The sequence below is a fragment of the Orcinus orca genome, chromosome 13, assembly GCF_937001465.1.
Source record: "Orcinus orca chromosome 13, mOrcOrc1.1, whole genome shotgun sequence".
In the NCBI taxonomy this organism is placed as follows: Eukaryota; Metazoa; Chordata; class Mammalia; order Artiodactyla; family Delphinidae; genus Orcinus; species Orcinus orca.
Window position 1 is genome coordinate 65,028,183 of NC_064571.1, and position 15,019 is coordinate 65,043,201.

Consider the following 15,019-nt stretch of genomic DNA (forward strand, 5'->3'; position numbering starts at 1 on the left):
TGCTACCAGGTCAACTGACTCAGACTCAAGTTCATAGTCTCCCACCTGGCCTTTACTGTGAACAGCATTCACAGTCATTCTGCCTCTTTCAGTTCGATGGTTCAGAATGGTAGTAGGTATTAATAGATGGACAGACTTAGGCCCTAGGGGTGCTGGCAATGTGCCACAGAACTCAACTGGTACGGAGGTAATGAATGAGACCTTCATAAGAAAACAGATCTCAGGATATAAGAAGCAGACAGAAATGTTTTTTCAACATGCAAACCTCATCCTCATTGTAAATTTCATATTCACCCAGATATTTGTTTTTTTACTAGTGCAAAGCATATCTGAGCTACAGTCCACTTGATAAGAGTAATGAGCAGTGTACATTCAGTAATTCAGTTTCTTCAACTCATTATATAATGTTTCTTTACTAAGACTCAGCTATCAATTAAGGGAGACTCTCTCCAATGTGATACTGAAATTCTGAACTGGATGAATCATTAGTAGAGAAATTTGTGAATTATGATTAGGGTATTTAAAATTTATTAAATCTAATTTTATGTAGAATCAGTTTTTTAAAAAAAAGCCTAGAATGGTCATTCAAATTATTGTTCCTTCTTTTTTGGGGGCGGTGCAGGTTCTCAGAGGGAACATGGAAGATCAACAATAAAACAGAGTAACTGGAAATGATGTTCTTCTTTGTTAGCTTCTAATGTGAAGAAATAATTATCTGTCAGGGCTAAGCTGTTCCATTTGTAAAATGGGAAGAATACAGATTTTTTAATTCTTCAATCTTTAGATCACAAAGCACTACTGTAGTGGTCAATTATTGTAAATATAAAATAATGGTGTTTGTCACTGAACCCGAGAGAGAAAACAATACTCACCGATTTAGAATTTCTAGGCTCCAGCACCAGTGATAGTTTGTAAATATCATCTTCTGTGTGATAGAGGTCCAGAGAAAGCTACAACAAATTAGAAGGGATAAATAAGGATGTTGAATCATTTATTTACTTATTTACATTACTGAAATTTTTCCAAACTGAATGCTTAAGCTCAATGTCTAATAACTTGAGTGAATGTAGAACGTTAAAAAGATGCATGCAGAGGTGGAAAATGAAATTTTTTTTAAAGAAGTTTTAATATTTTATTTTTTGGCCACGCAGGATGTGGGATCTTAGTTCCTCAACCAAGGAGCAAACTCACGCCCCCTGCATTGGAAGCGCGGAGTCTTAACTACCGGGCCGCCAGGGAAGTCCCAGAAAACGAAATTTTAAAAAGAAAAAAGTTAAGCCTAGTGTGGTCATCAGCATCAACAAGAACCATTGACTCAATTTTTCTTGATAATTATTGAGTAGCTCCTAAGCACCAAGCACTGAGCTGGAGATAAGGGATCCTTGATGTTACAGGCTAGGACTGGGGACAGGTGTGTAAAATAAGACTTGGAAATGGAATAAATGGTGTCTTGGAGGTTTGACTAAAGAACTGCAGAAATGAAAGAGCAATTAATAGGTTTCTATTATTTCAGGGCATTGTGCTAAATTCTGGTGATATAAAATGGTATAAAATCATTCCTGCCCTCAAGGGCCAGACACCTTATTTGACTAAATAGGACCTGAACACAAAAAGATATATTCACATCAACAAAAGGCAACACATGCTAAATGTGAAGGAAGTTGCCCCACTCTAAGTGCTATAGGAATTTTTCAGGGAGGCAGCGTGTAAAGCATGAGGGAGAGGTTTTGGAGACCGGTGGGTTTGAGTTCAAATTCTGAGCCTGCCACTGGTTAGCTCTGTGGCCTTGAGCCAGTTATTTCCTCTCTGACACTCAGTTTCCACTTCTGTAAAATGATCACAAAAGTCCCTATCTAATTGGATTTTTATCAGGATCAAATGAAATAATGCATGTAAAATACTTCACACAAGACCTAGTACACAGTGAAATCTCAGGAAATGTAATCTGGTGTTGTTGATGTTATTGTTATTATTATAGCTGTTACAACTACTTTTATTATTATGTGTGGGGGCCACTGAGGACAGAAATGATCAGGGTGGATTCACAGAGGAACTTGTGAACTGGGACCTAACTGGGAGGACTTGGAGAAATAAAGACAGAGAGAAAGATTAGGGTAGGCAAGGATAAGAATGTAAATGAAGATTAAACTGCGTGGATAAAATCTGCAAAACCTTAAAATGCATGGTCCCACTTACCTAAAACAGAAGTCATAAGATTTAAAATAAGCCTGGATAATTCCCACACGTGCCCTTCAATGTTAAGAACCTGATGAATCATACCATTTTATCAACAGGGAAGAGAACCAGGTGCCCTGCCCTTTCTCTGACCATTTTAAGCATGAAAATTTTCCTTTGACATATTTTGTCTAAAGATAAAGGCTTAATGTGAGAGGCTTTATTCCATTTCCAAGTCTTATTTTATACACCTGTCCCTGGTCCTAGCCTGTAACATCAAGGATCCCTTATCTCCAGCTCAGTGCCTGGTGCCTAGGAGCAAGAGAAAACTCAGAGGCACAGGATGTCTTTCAAGGATTTATCTTGCTGTTCTATCTCATTTTTTTAAAAAAGAAACTGGCATTATAAACTGTCATTTTTGCATCATTCATTCAACAAATATTTATTGCTCACCTAATATATGGCGGGGACCATTGTAGTCACTATTCTAGCTACTAAATACAGCAGTTAAATTAAGGATTTCATATATCTGGTCATGTATTGCATTATCTAGACTTTGTCATCTAAAGGTTTTTTTAAGCATAATAAAATTGACTTTACTATAAAATTGCCCCAGTATCATTTCAGATCATGAAAATCATGCTCACAAAGAATGCACACTGTATCCACCTTCCTCTGAACAGCAGTCACTTCTACGTCCAGGGGCCCTGCCTTTTTTCAGGAGAGGAACTGTCCCCATGTCACAAACAAATGCTTTGAGGAACCCGCCCACCATATAAAAGAGTGAAGGGAGATGCATGAAAGGGATATTGTGATAGAGACATTGGTATAACAATGTATTTGGTAAAAGAGTTTTGCAGATATGATTAACTTGGGGATCTCTCCTCATAGCTCAACAATAAGAAAAATTTGTGCTGATAAGTGGAATTTGACACTGGATCTCTGGGTTAGGGAAGCAATAGGGGAAGGTGTGATCACTGATGAATGGGAGATAGCCACTACTCATCTAAGGCAAATTGTTGTCAGTTTGATGACAATTGCCACATCTAATTTGTCAAGAGAAGTCAGAAATCTAGAGTTTTATATAAAATATCCTCATTTTTAAGCACTGGCAACTAATAACAGATTTTTTTTTATGATTCCGTGTGGGCCAAATAAAACACATCTGCCATGGGCAGTTGCCCACTGTTTTGTAAATTCCACAACAGAAGACTCTACTGGTCTCTAAGCTTCATAAAAGGAGACAGTGCATTTGTAATCCCACCTCTATAATCCCAGTCCTAGTTTGCTATCTTGCACTGTGAATGTGACATAGACAGAAAACTGACTGACTTCTTCCTTTTGACTTCCTTGTTGTCAGGAGTTAATCTGGGCTTTGATGAGTATGTTCTTGTCCTCCTGACTCTTCCTCTGATGACAGCACTGGCATCTGCTGGAAAGGAGATGCCAGCAGTGCAAGAACATCCAACCAGAAACCCAAATAAGCCACACACTAAATAGGGGAGATGCTCTTTCAAAAGACACAGAACATCCCTGAGTATTTTCATACGTCACATGGACAGATATCTGACTCTATGATGGAAATATTTTTGTTGTCTCCCAATGTTTGCTCTCCATTTATCAGTGGTCAAATGAACCTAGGCAAGTCATTAATCTTCTTGAGTCTGTCTCTTGAGCTGTAAAATGGGAATCATCAATAATAGCTCCCTCCCAGGATTGTTGTGAGGATTAAATGAGCTAATGGTGTCCAATGGGATTTGTTTAGAGGGCCACACAGATGGGAACTGCAGGGTTTGGCTCCCAATCAGTGCAGCAGCCAAATGCCACTGTGCTCATCCACGAGTGCAGAGCCACCTTCTGGGTTAACTCTAGCCATCTCTCTGCTTTCCAAGCTGCGATCCTACTTGCTTTCTCGGATCTCCTCTGGGCCTTACGGCCCTGCACAAAGTGATCTGTTCTACTTCCTACACACCTTTTAAATAATATAGGCAGCTTGTCAATGGGGTTTCAAAAATATTTATTTGTGTCTAACATATCTTAAGCTTGTTTGTTTCTAAAAAATGTTCTGAGTCACTGTTTCAGGTTGTTGCTTTTACATCCAAGCCTATCAGCAAAGATGGCTGTGGATTTAGTCTGCACCTCAGGACCGACATTGTCTTGACTGGAGAATTGTAAAATAACACACACTTGGTCATCAAACTATCTCCATTCACCATTTTTGCAATTCTTCCTCTTCCTCCTCCTCTTCTTCTTTCTTCTTTCTTCTTCTTCTTCTTCGATTGTAAAAATACAGGGGCTTTCCAGTAATTTGCATATACTCAGAATGGTAAATGTAACTGATAGATCTAAAAATACTATGAAAAAAAATCAGACTATTTTGTATACCATGAAACAAGAAGCGTCAGTTTAAAAGCTCCTGGTTACATGAATTGGGATCACAGTGGAAAATGTTTTCTCCAGATCTTCCCTAAAAAGGGGAACAATACAAATCCCAACAGTTTGGCGGTGTGGTCCTCTTTCCTTCATGTGCCCAGTACTGTTCAGGGGGCTCAGATTACAATGATAAAAATGGCAAACATAGTCCCTGCTTGCATAGATTTCATTTTGTAATTAACTCTTTCTTTACACACCCATGAAGAGGGAGAGAGATTATTTAATTTTCACAGATGCAAAATAAAGTAAATGTCAGCAATATTCCCACATTACAGAGTAAATGTCCATCAGAGAGAGAAAGAGAGACACACACACAAACTGGGATTCAGAAGTTGGCTATTTGCAAGCCTTTTGTCCGTTATGAATCGCAGCTTCTTCATTTCTAAAATAGGAAGGGGCAGGGGTGATGTTACACCCTCTGACCTGCCCAGGCTACATCACAGGGTGTGTGTGTGAGAATCTACTGAGGAAATGTATGTGAAAAGTGCTGTGAAAACTGTAATCAACTATTACAGAAAGTTCAAGCATTGCTATACAGCCTACTGCACAGAGCAGGCATTTAGCAATTGTTCATTAACTTAAGAGTTCTCATTTTCTTTCTTCCAGGGCTCTCAATCATATATCAGCTTCCTCACCTGGGACCATGTTTAGAAGCAGTCACTTCAGGCAGAAACTTGACCTAGAGTCTTGGAGCAAAAAGGATCACCCCTTCAATGCTGTGCTTAATAAGAATGACCTCACATGCATTTGGGCAGCTGCAGTCAACGTATGGTTCTAATCTCAACATGTATGTGGTTCATGAAATGCTCACTGGGCTCCAGTGAACACCTCCTGGGAGTCTCCTCCATCCTCATTCTGAGGAGATTAATCTGCCTAGGGCCAGGAAGAATGAATGCACCGAACTTTCTCCTTGGTTGTGGGGAGAGAGGAAGGCTTTTGGCTTTAAATAGAAACTGGCTTGACAATTGTGCTCATCTGCGGAACTGTGCTATCCTGATGAGCCACTGGGCCGGAACCACAGAATTAGGTTGACACTTGGTTCCTTAGTCCCAAGGCTCCACCATTCCTTACATCTAGCACCACAGAAGTTTAGAGCTGGATGAGATCTTACAAATGAGCACAAAACCCTTTAGGAAAAATCCAAAGTCAAGACTAGTTAGCAAGGAGACAAAGCTAAGTAACTGCAGAGGCAGGACAAAAAGTTATGTCTCCCATCTGAGACTCTTGCCATTATATTACACTATACTATACAATGTTGCTGTGACTAAATATGGTGCTTGGTGGCTTCTAAATTTTCCTTCAATTCCTGAGAGAGAGAGAGAGAGAGAGAGAGAGAGAGAGAGAGATACACAGAGAGACTGAGAGATTGAGTCTTTTTCTTTTTTCTTTTGTTTCCAGCAAAAATGAATTATTTCTTAGCTTTTACTTCTGGAGTTCAGATTTTCCATCTGCAGCCCCAAAATTTCATTCCAAATCCTTTAGTATTTCTCAAATATCTGTCCTGATGTTGCCTGCTGCATTTACAATTCAAATTTCTTTTCCCTACTCCATTATTATTTTTTATCCAGATGAGGAATTGCCCAGCATAGGCAGCTGCTCATGAAGTTCTCCCCCAGCTCGTGGAGGCAGCCTGAGCACAGACACTTGGAGCCTAGGCTACCCCCTGAGACTGGTCTTCAGACATCACCTGTGGCTGTGGGGTTACAGTCTGATTGGGGCTGCAACTCTGGTCACTTATTCATGGAAACAGATTTACATGGCAAATGGTTAATAAAGGCAGCTGCCTGGATTATTGTGAGGTTCCCCCACCCTAACAGAGAATGTCTGGGTGTTTACTATTTGTTACACAAACTCAACCCCAAGAGATTTGTGCTTCTGTGTGTTGGCTACTTCTGCTTTATACTAAGAATGCAGCTACCATTATTGCCTACACCTAGGGGTTCTCTTCCTTGGTAAACAATTCTGTGTTCTAGGAACAGTTTGTGAGAAGGTCTAGGAACTGCACTCTTATCCCAATGCAGCAGTCCTAGAGGATTTAGCTATTTGGAGTTCCAGAGGGCTTCTTGTTTTCATTCCCCATGGCTACTGGAGGAAAGTAGTCAATTCGGTATTGCAGCCAAGTTTCAGATGCTACAGTGTCAAAAACCCAAACAAGGAAGTTGCTCCTCCACTTGTTTAAGCAAGGGTGAGAGAATTTGCTTATGCCTCTTTCCCCCTGACAAAGAAGCAGCCAATGGGAAATGTTCTCTACTATACACCTGTGTGTCTAAAAGTGCTAGGACCTAGAGACCAGCTAATGGTGCGTGCCGCCAAGGCCAAAACGTATGAGCAGTAGGTGAATTTCTTCCAACCCACTCCTAAATACAGCACCCAGTTCATCTGCTGAGTTCCTAAATATGCCAGGTATTGGGTGGGCCAAAAAGTTATTTCAGGTTTTTCCGTTAAGATGTTATGCAATACTATGAGAGATGCTGGGGACGGGCGATGTATAAGGCAGGTAAATAGAAAAAAAATCTAATGTCAAGTGATACCTCCTATAGATAAGAAAGTACAAGGGCAACACATGTGACAGATGCCTTACTGCTTTGGAAGGAAACAGAGAATGCTCCAGAAAGATAGAGGCTTTTGAATTTAAGCTAGTCATGGTGGGGTTGGGGGGTGGGTAAGGAAGGAATTTTCCAAGAAAATGCAAAGCCAGAAAGTAGAAGGCAGCAATTTGTGGTGGAAAGTATAAGTCCCACATTCCTCAAAGGCAGGTGTGATGCGAGATCAGGTGATGATAAACGAGGAGAAACTGATAGTCAGAAAACAAGTCGTGAAGGGCTCCAGTGGCAGACTGGGACCTGTATCTGGTGGTTTGGGGAGGTTGGTGGGGGTAACGGGGAGGGAGATCTCAGAGGAGGTCCCCGCATTACTCCAGGCTTCAACTACAGCAGTGCAGTGAGGATCAAGAGAAGCCGATGAGTTGAGGGCATAGAGAAGGAGGTGATGAATTAGATGAGTGTGATGAGGCACTGAGGACAGGGCTGGAGGGCCTCTCTAAGAACTGCAGAAGCCAGAGCCGTGGAGGCTGAGACTGGGACCCTCAAAGCAAAGGGAACTTTCTTTGCTCGGAGATTGGTGTCTCAAGTCACTTGGGTTACAGGTGTGTTTCCCTCCCTTCATCCTTTGAGATTTCTTCCCATCTACTGACCCTGAATTCAACACCTCCCCCACCCCCATTGTGAATTGCTGGCATGGATCTTCCTGCATACCCTGGGAAGTGAGGTGCAGGAGAGTTATTAGCACAAACTCTAGTCCGTTGGACTCACCGTGAGCAAGTTGATCAAATCCATGTTGGGTTCCAAGTGGTGAGAGGCATTCTGTAGGGAGACCAGTTCACTCAAGGTAACGGAGAGCTGGTGCATTTTCACAATGTTCACTTTGTTCTCCTCCATCCAGTCTGGGAAAATGACATGGACTGCTATCAAGTCTTTCAAGTGGACGCCAAGGATTGGGATTTTGAAGCCATCACAGTCAGCAAAGGCCTTGCGGTAATTACAGTAATTGCCGTTGGAGGAGACCAGCTCCGTCATTTCATTCCAGTTCTGGGAACAGATGGAAAAGTAGTATTTTCAAACAGCCTTCCCTTCTGCCCACCCTCAGGCCCAACAGTGTGTGGCTAGGAAATTCCTCGCCTACTGAAAGAAGTATCAATTGCACCAACGTTGATGCAGGGAAATATTAACCAGGGAAAAGACAGTTAGAAAAATGTACTAGGCTTGGCTATGAGTTGGACAGCCTGTTCCATTCTGCGTCAAAAGAGAAATAGCCCACAACTCTGCCTACCTACTAGGGGTGTTGAGATGTTAAATAGCATCATGTATATATAAGTATTTTGTAATTCATGGAAATATTACAATCCACAAATACAAGCATGTATTGTATTGAAGTATGTAGTATATTAAAATTTCCTAGTTGTTCCAAGAAAGTTGCATTCAAGATATAACTTGAAGGGGCCAGTATGGGGTAGGAACAGTCATACTGATGTGTGAGATAGCTGTGGTTTTGGACTCTGCCACTAACTAGGAGGGTGACCTTAAGCAAGTCACTTCACTTTTGGGGACCTCAGTTTTCTTTTCTGTAAGAAAGGGGAGTTCAAATAAATAATTTTTGAAGACACACTGGTGGTTGCAAGCTTCTATGAGCCTCCACTGAATTCTTATTCTTTACAACATTTAAAATATGTTTTGCTCTTTACTGGAAATTCATTACTAATCTAAAGGAAAATGAAACACATAATGAGCCCCATTATACTTGGAAAGGGTGCAGTGTTTGAGGTCACTCAGCAGTGCTTCTGTGGTTTATATTCTCCTGTTTATATGCACAAGCTATTGTTGGTTGCCTAACGGCAGCCATACCTTCCTAATAGACCCATGTGTCTACTTTTGATCAGTCTACTCTTTCCCATGTGTCTCGGATGACGCTGTTTCCGTGCCCAGATCCAAGGATGGGTTCTGATCTACCATCTTCATAATTCCATCCCTCTGGTTTGTGATTGGTTCAGGAACACAGAGTTAAGCCAATCAGTACATTGTATTCCTCTGGATACTGTTATTGGCCCAGGGGTGGGCATGTGATTTGAGATGGTCCAATCTGTCTAAAAAAGAAGGTCTTTTATTCCATGGGTGCAGAGCTGAAAAGAGGTTTTCCCTATCTCCAACTTCCATAAACAAGAAAGCATAATTTTCCCGTTGCTGCAGACAGCCCAATCAGGAGGGAAACCAATCCGATGAAAAACAAAAACTAAAACAAAAACCTCATACTCAGAGGAATACAGAGCAACTGAGCCAGAGCTCTGATCAGACCATGCCTGGACTTGGCCTTGCCTCTGGACTTTCAGGTATGTGAGACGATCCATTTACTTATTGTTTAAGCAATTCCAAGATTTTTTTTTTTTAACTTACAGCTGAAAGTGTCCTTACTGATATAACAAAGTACACGCTTACAAGGAAATCTTTTCATAAGGACGAAATGTTCTTTTTTGCTCAATAAGGAAAAATATTATTGTAGTCTGGAAATAAATATGGCAGAAAAAGTTCAGTTTGGGAAACAATCATTGCTTAAATTTTTTTTTTTTAATCCCTGAAAACTGAGCTATAAATCTGAGGGCTTTCTATACAAAAGATTTCTTTCTGCCTCCCCTTCCTTTGTGTCTTCCACCGTGTTGAACACAGTACTATGAAGAGAGCAGGTGTTCAATGACTTCATTTGAGGACGGGACGGTAGGAATGATTTCTGTCATATTTGCCTTGTAACCCCCATGTATTTCACAATGCCTATCACATAGTAAGCACCAAACACATATTTTTTGAATATTTACAACTGCAGTATGTTAACAGTGTTCAAAGCATTCCTATTAGGACACTTGTTGCCACCTCTAATCTGTTTTTCCAGGTGGTATGGCTGTAACCTCCTATTGTCTAAGAAGAAAACTTTCCCCTTCTGAGTGACATTTGTTAGGATCATCCTACCCCCAAACAATTTACAAACAAACTTTCTACTTGGGTTATGATCTGATCCACTGTACCTTTGTAACTTCTGAAGAAAGATGAGAATGGGTCTCTTTGAGCCGGGAAATGGAACTATGACTAAGGCCTCCTACCACCGCCATCAGGGTGTTAAAATTTTTGAGCTGAAGGAGCTTCTGCAATAGAAAAGGTTAACTTCAATACTTAGTAACAATTTTTGAATTATTCTGACCTTTTTGAGGTACAGATGAAGTCCTACAATTTAACAACAAGGATGTAGGGAAAATAGTATCAATTCAAAATGAAGTACAAATGAAATCCACTAGAAAAATATATCAATCATTACACAGAAAAATAGCTACATTAAATGCTTCCAAATACGGCCAATTAAAAGCAATCTTCTTGCATGAGAGAAGTATATTTGCTCATTAGACATTTATGGGTATTTTAATTGGCTTTTATATTGTGAACCCCAAATTTTTTCAACGACTTTTCTCAGTAGAGAGAATGAATATCTAGAATCCTTTGAGAATCCCAGTCTAATTAACAGACATACATACCTTGGCAACATTGATAAACTTTGTGATGACTTCTGCCCTTTGCTGAGGGGTTGGTTTGCTTAGAACCATCAACTGGACCCACTTAGAGATTCCATTAAATAAAGCAATAGATCTCTCCAAGGTTGGGTTATTCTCCAGGCAGCCATGGATGACATAGCTTTGGTAATCAGTGAACTAGTAAAGGAAGATTCAGAGACTCTGAATTATAATGGAGTCTTTGAAAAAATTATAAATTAGAATGTTGCGTGGAAGGGGTGAGATAATGTTTCACAACAGCATAATGATTTCTTTCATTTCACATTTATAATGGCATCTTACAAGTTTGAATATATCTGTATCTTTAACATGTTATTTTGCTGCATTTCACTCTTCCACATCCAGATGCACACTTATTACACACCACAGTGTTGATGGGAGGAGGAAGGGACAAGACTCAAAGTCATATTCCAGTGAGTCCAAAATTTGCTGGATCATAAGATCCACCTGGGGCATTTGCTAAAATACTGGTTTGGGGGAACATGTCAGACCTAAAGGATCACTGTTCCAGAGGAATAACCTAAGAATCTCCATTTTTCACCCACTACTGGTGATTCCAATGGTCAGGCAAGTTCGAGATACAATGGCATACATTAAAGAAGAGGAAATGAATATAAATATTATAATTTCAAGTCAGAATAAGTTTGCAATGTGTTTTCAAGAAGAAAAGAGAAAAAACAGAAATTGAGTAAGGCTGCTCTTTGGCAAAACTGACACATTTTCAGGAAGTCAGCATGGATGTCATCAGATACATATGAGCCTCCTACCATACAAACAGAGCAGGGGATTCCCTCTCATGGCCTGCCTGTGGGGAATCAAAAGGTCCTCTCCAAGTAGGGTTACTTAGTGAAAAGAATCAGTCTTTCAGAAATCCATACTTCTAACCTCATGTTCTTCTTTGCAAGCAATAACGTAATTCATTCTTTGGCATCTTGGAAAAGAAGAAGTGACTTCCCCAGAGCTTGGTTAGACAAAGACAAAGGCTGTTTGTGAACCATTGTGGAAATATCATAACAAATGGATAGTGAGTAGGTGGCTAGGAAGAGATCACAGTCAGGGGGAAGAAAAGGGATGCAGAGGAGGAACTCTATCAAGACAGAGTAGGAAAGAAAACTTTAATCCAGGATATCCATCCCTGCGAAAGAAACAACCTGAGGTTGAGATTCTCCTGAAAGCTTACAATTCCTATTTTCAACCTATATCCATAATCAGGTATTTATACATATCCCAACCTAAATAAATATTTCTTCTCCCAAGATGAAGGGCCCAGCTAAACATGTTCACTTGGGAGAAGTCAACAGAGCTAAATAAACCTTGAATGGTTAAATCTCCACTGAATATTTAGAAAATCATGCTTTAATCCTATGAAAGGAGACATTGAAAATAGCAACAGAAATATAGCTCCTGAGCCATAAAATAAAGACAGGATAATATTTATCTTTGGTTAAAAGGGATTGTTCCTGTGAGTTAAGGGCACTTTTCCAGTGGAGCACAGTGACAGAGGCTGCCAACACTTCAGAGTATGAAAATGCAGCTCTTGGTAAAGTTGGCATGGTGGTTGTTATCCTTGGAAGAATAAGTGTCCAGTTTCTTACTGAGATCCTTCTAAAAGATTTATGCTCCAGAAAAGTGAGGTGCTCAGCCAATTCAATGGGCTCCAGATGGTCAAAGAGCAGACAGGCTTTTCCCTTCTTGGATACTTTTTTCCTCTGTGTGACTCTTCTCATCCAGTCATAGGAAGGACTATAAAAGAAGAGTGAGTCTGGTCAATGTGCTGAAAGCTCATTTCACTCAATGGAAGTTATTAACCTACTGACTGTGTAACTCTTGGCGTGCTTCCAGGGGCTTGTGCAAAATACACGCCCAGTCCTTCATATTTGAAGAGAAAACCACTGACCCATTGCCAATAGAATATAAACTTCGAGTTGTTTTTCCATACAGGGTAGGTTTGCACTGATTCATCCAGAATCCCTTGCTTGGTCTCTCCTGTGACCAGTAAGGTTTGGATCATGAGGGAGAGGTTAGGGCTAGGTATATAAATTTTGGAGTTTATCAATATATAGGTGGTGATGGAAACCATCAAAAGCTGGTTCTCACACTTCAGCAACATATGGATTTTTTGAAAAGCTTGTTATAAAGACAGAGACCTAGACCTCACTACCAGAGATTCTGATTTACTAGGAATGAATAATCTGAATAATCTGTATTTTTTAGTATAAACATTTATCAAACTCTTAGATGTCCCAGGCACCACTATAATCACAAGTATTAACTCATTAGATCTTCACAACAACTCTACCAGGTATTACTACTATTACTCCCATTTTATAGATGAGAAAATATAGGCACAGAGAGATTAAAATTTTACCCAAGATCACACAGCTAGTAAGTAGAGGAGTCAGGCTGAATAATCCTTATTTTTAACAACATCCCTAATAACTCCTGGATCACTCACCGTTGATCACTCTTGAAGTATTCTAGGAAAAGAGACTAGAGTATGAATGCCTAGGACACAAGAGCACATATTTGCAATATGGCTAACCATACTCACAGGCCTAAAATAGTTTTGTCTACAAAGTTAGCTAGTCAATATAAAATGCTAGCCTAATTAGCACCAAGTTCCTAATCCCTGAGCTAACGAGTTCATGGCACAACTATGGTCAACATTTGTATAGCCTCAGGCTGACCTCAGAGCATCTCAAACTTGAATGATCATATGAATCAGCTGGGGATCTTATTACAATGCAGTTTCCAGTTCAGCAGGTTTAGGGTGGGGCCTGAGATTCTGCACTTCTGTTGAGCTCCCAGGTGATGCCAATGTTGCTGACCCACAGACCACACTATGAGTGGCAAGGGTATAGGAGACTAGATTCAGTAACCGAGTACTGAGCATCTGTTATGTGCCAAATGCGTTCACATATTATCTCAGGTATTCATTGGATGCTCATAATACCCCATGAGAAAGTACAATCCCCATTCTACAAATACAGAAATTGAAGCTTGGAGAGAGAAACTCTGTCCGATGGGACTGTGCTCATTGCATCAAAGCTTTCCTCAGAGAAGCACACCTTGATTCTGAAATGGTATGGATGGAGGTCAAGTGGGGTCATCACTACCCCCTCCCTCAAACAGTGGACTCATCTTGTTTGAAAGAAGCTTGTGCCACTCTTACATGCTGGATATGTCGATGAGGCTGACGTGTTTCTCATATCCTAGTTGACTAGCTACTTCCCGGAATTCCTCAGTCATACGGATCAAACCGAGGTCCAAATTAAACTCTGCGGGAAACTTCAGAATCCAGTACCTGAAAGGCATCAAGTATTTTTGACAACTGGAAGATTTCAAGCTAGACCTCTATGGAAACCATGGTATCATTTTACAGATTACATTTAACAATGCATCAAGACCACATGCCAAATTAGCAATCTCCCATCCCTCATCCATCACATTGAGTCTCCCTCTTCCCTCCTTTAATCAAGGACTCAAATCCACTACTCCCACCCTGAGCCTTTCTTTCTCTCTCTTCAGAACCACTGCTGAGAAGAAACCCTTATCCCAATTCATGGCAAGTAGGTGGGAATGTGTATGGTGAGGGAGTAGAAAAAAAATGAATGTACTCTTTCTAAGAGCTGCTTTCATTCCCTAATCACATTGACCACTGCTTGATCTACAGTCCAAAAGAAAGATGAATTCTACTCCCAGGAACAGTTTTAATAAAATCAATAAAAGGGGGACTTGAGTCGATTCTATTGTCAGACTAGGTCTGTTGTATGGTGAAAAGGAAACTGTCAACAATCGCAGAACTAGAAACCACAAGACAATTAAATTCGTAAATATTTACCTCATGAAGTAACAGATCTTTAATCGAAATTCATCACAGCTTTCTCCACTGGCATTTCGATACGTACACTAGTTAAAGAAAAATCCTTGCACGTTGTTTCCTTTGCACAGACCTGCAGCTGTTTGATCAATTTACATGAATTCCTAATAAGAGGGCCGTACTAGGAATATTAGGGTTATGTGTACCTTCAAATGGAGAGAAAAGTGTGTTCTGATGACATCAGTGCTAAATAATTGACACAATGTATTATTGCTCTGGGATGTATTGTTTTGGTCTGGAAGAGAAGCCATTTATAAAATTAGTTTTACCTTTCTGAGCACTTACCAAGTGATGACTGTCAGCTGTAATTACAAATATACTACCAACTATAGATGATTTAAAATCAATAGTACATAAAAGCACCATTTTAGCCAAAAAGATTTTATATATAGGATTAATGCTTTATATAAGTACTCTAATTTCTT

The 15,019-nt window shown here is 40.1% G+C and overlaps 1 protein-coding gene across 1 annotated transcript in view; it reads right to left on the bottom strand.

Annotated features, from left to right (window-relative positions):
* Positions 1-15,019, bottom strand: part of RASGRP3 (RAS guanyl releasing protein 3) — a 110,447-nt gene that overhangs the window by 22,973 nt on the left and 72,455 nt on the right. The window contains exons 5-11 of the mRNA XM_033425272.2: positions 14,556-14,618; positions 13,887-14,018; positions 12,310-12,457; positions 10,679-10,852; positions 10,178-10,294; positions 7,920-8,195; positions 873-950 (exon numbers count right to left, since the gene is read on the bottom strand). Of these exons, the coding sequence (XP_033281163.1) occupies positions 873-950; positions 7,920-8,195; positions 10,178-10,294; positions 10,679-10,852; positions 12,310-12,457; positions 13,887-14,018; positions 14,556-14,618 (988 nt within the window). The remainder of the gene's footprint in view (positions 1-872; positions 951-7,919; positions 8,196-10,177; positions 10,295-10,678; positions 10,853-12,309; positions 12,458-13,886; positions 14,019-14,555; positions 14,619-15,019) is intronic.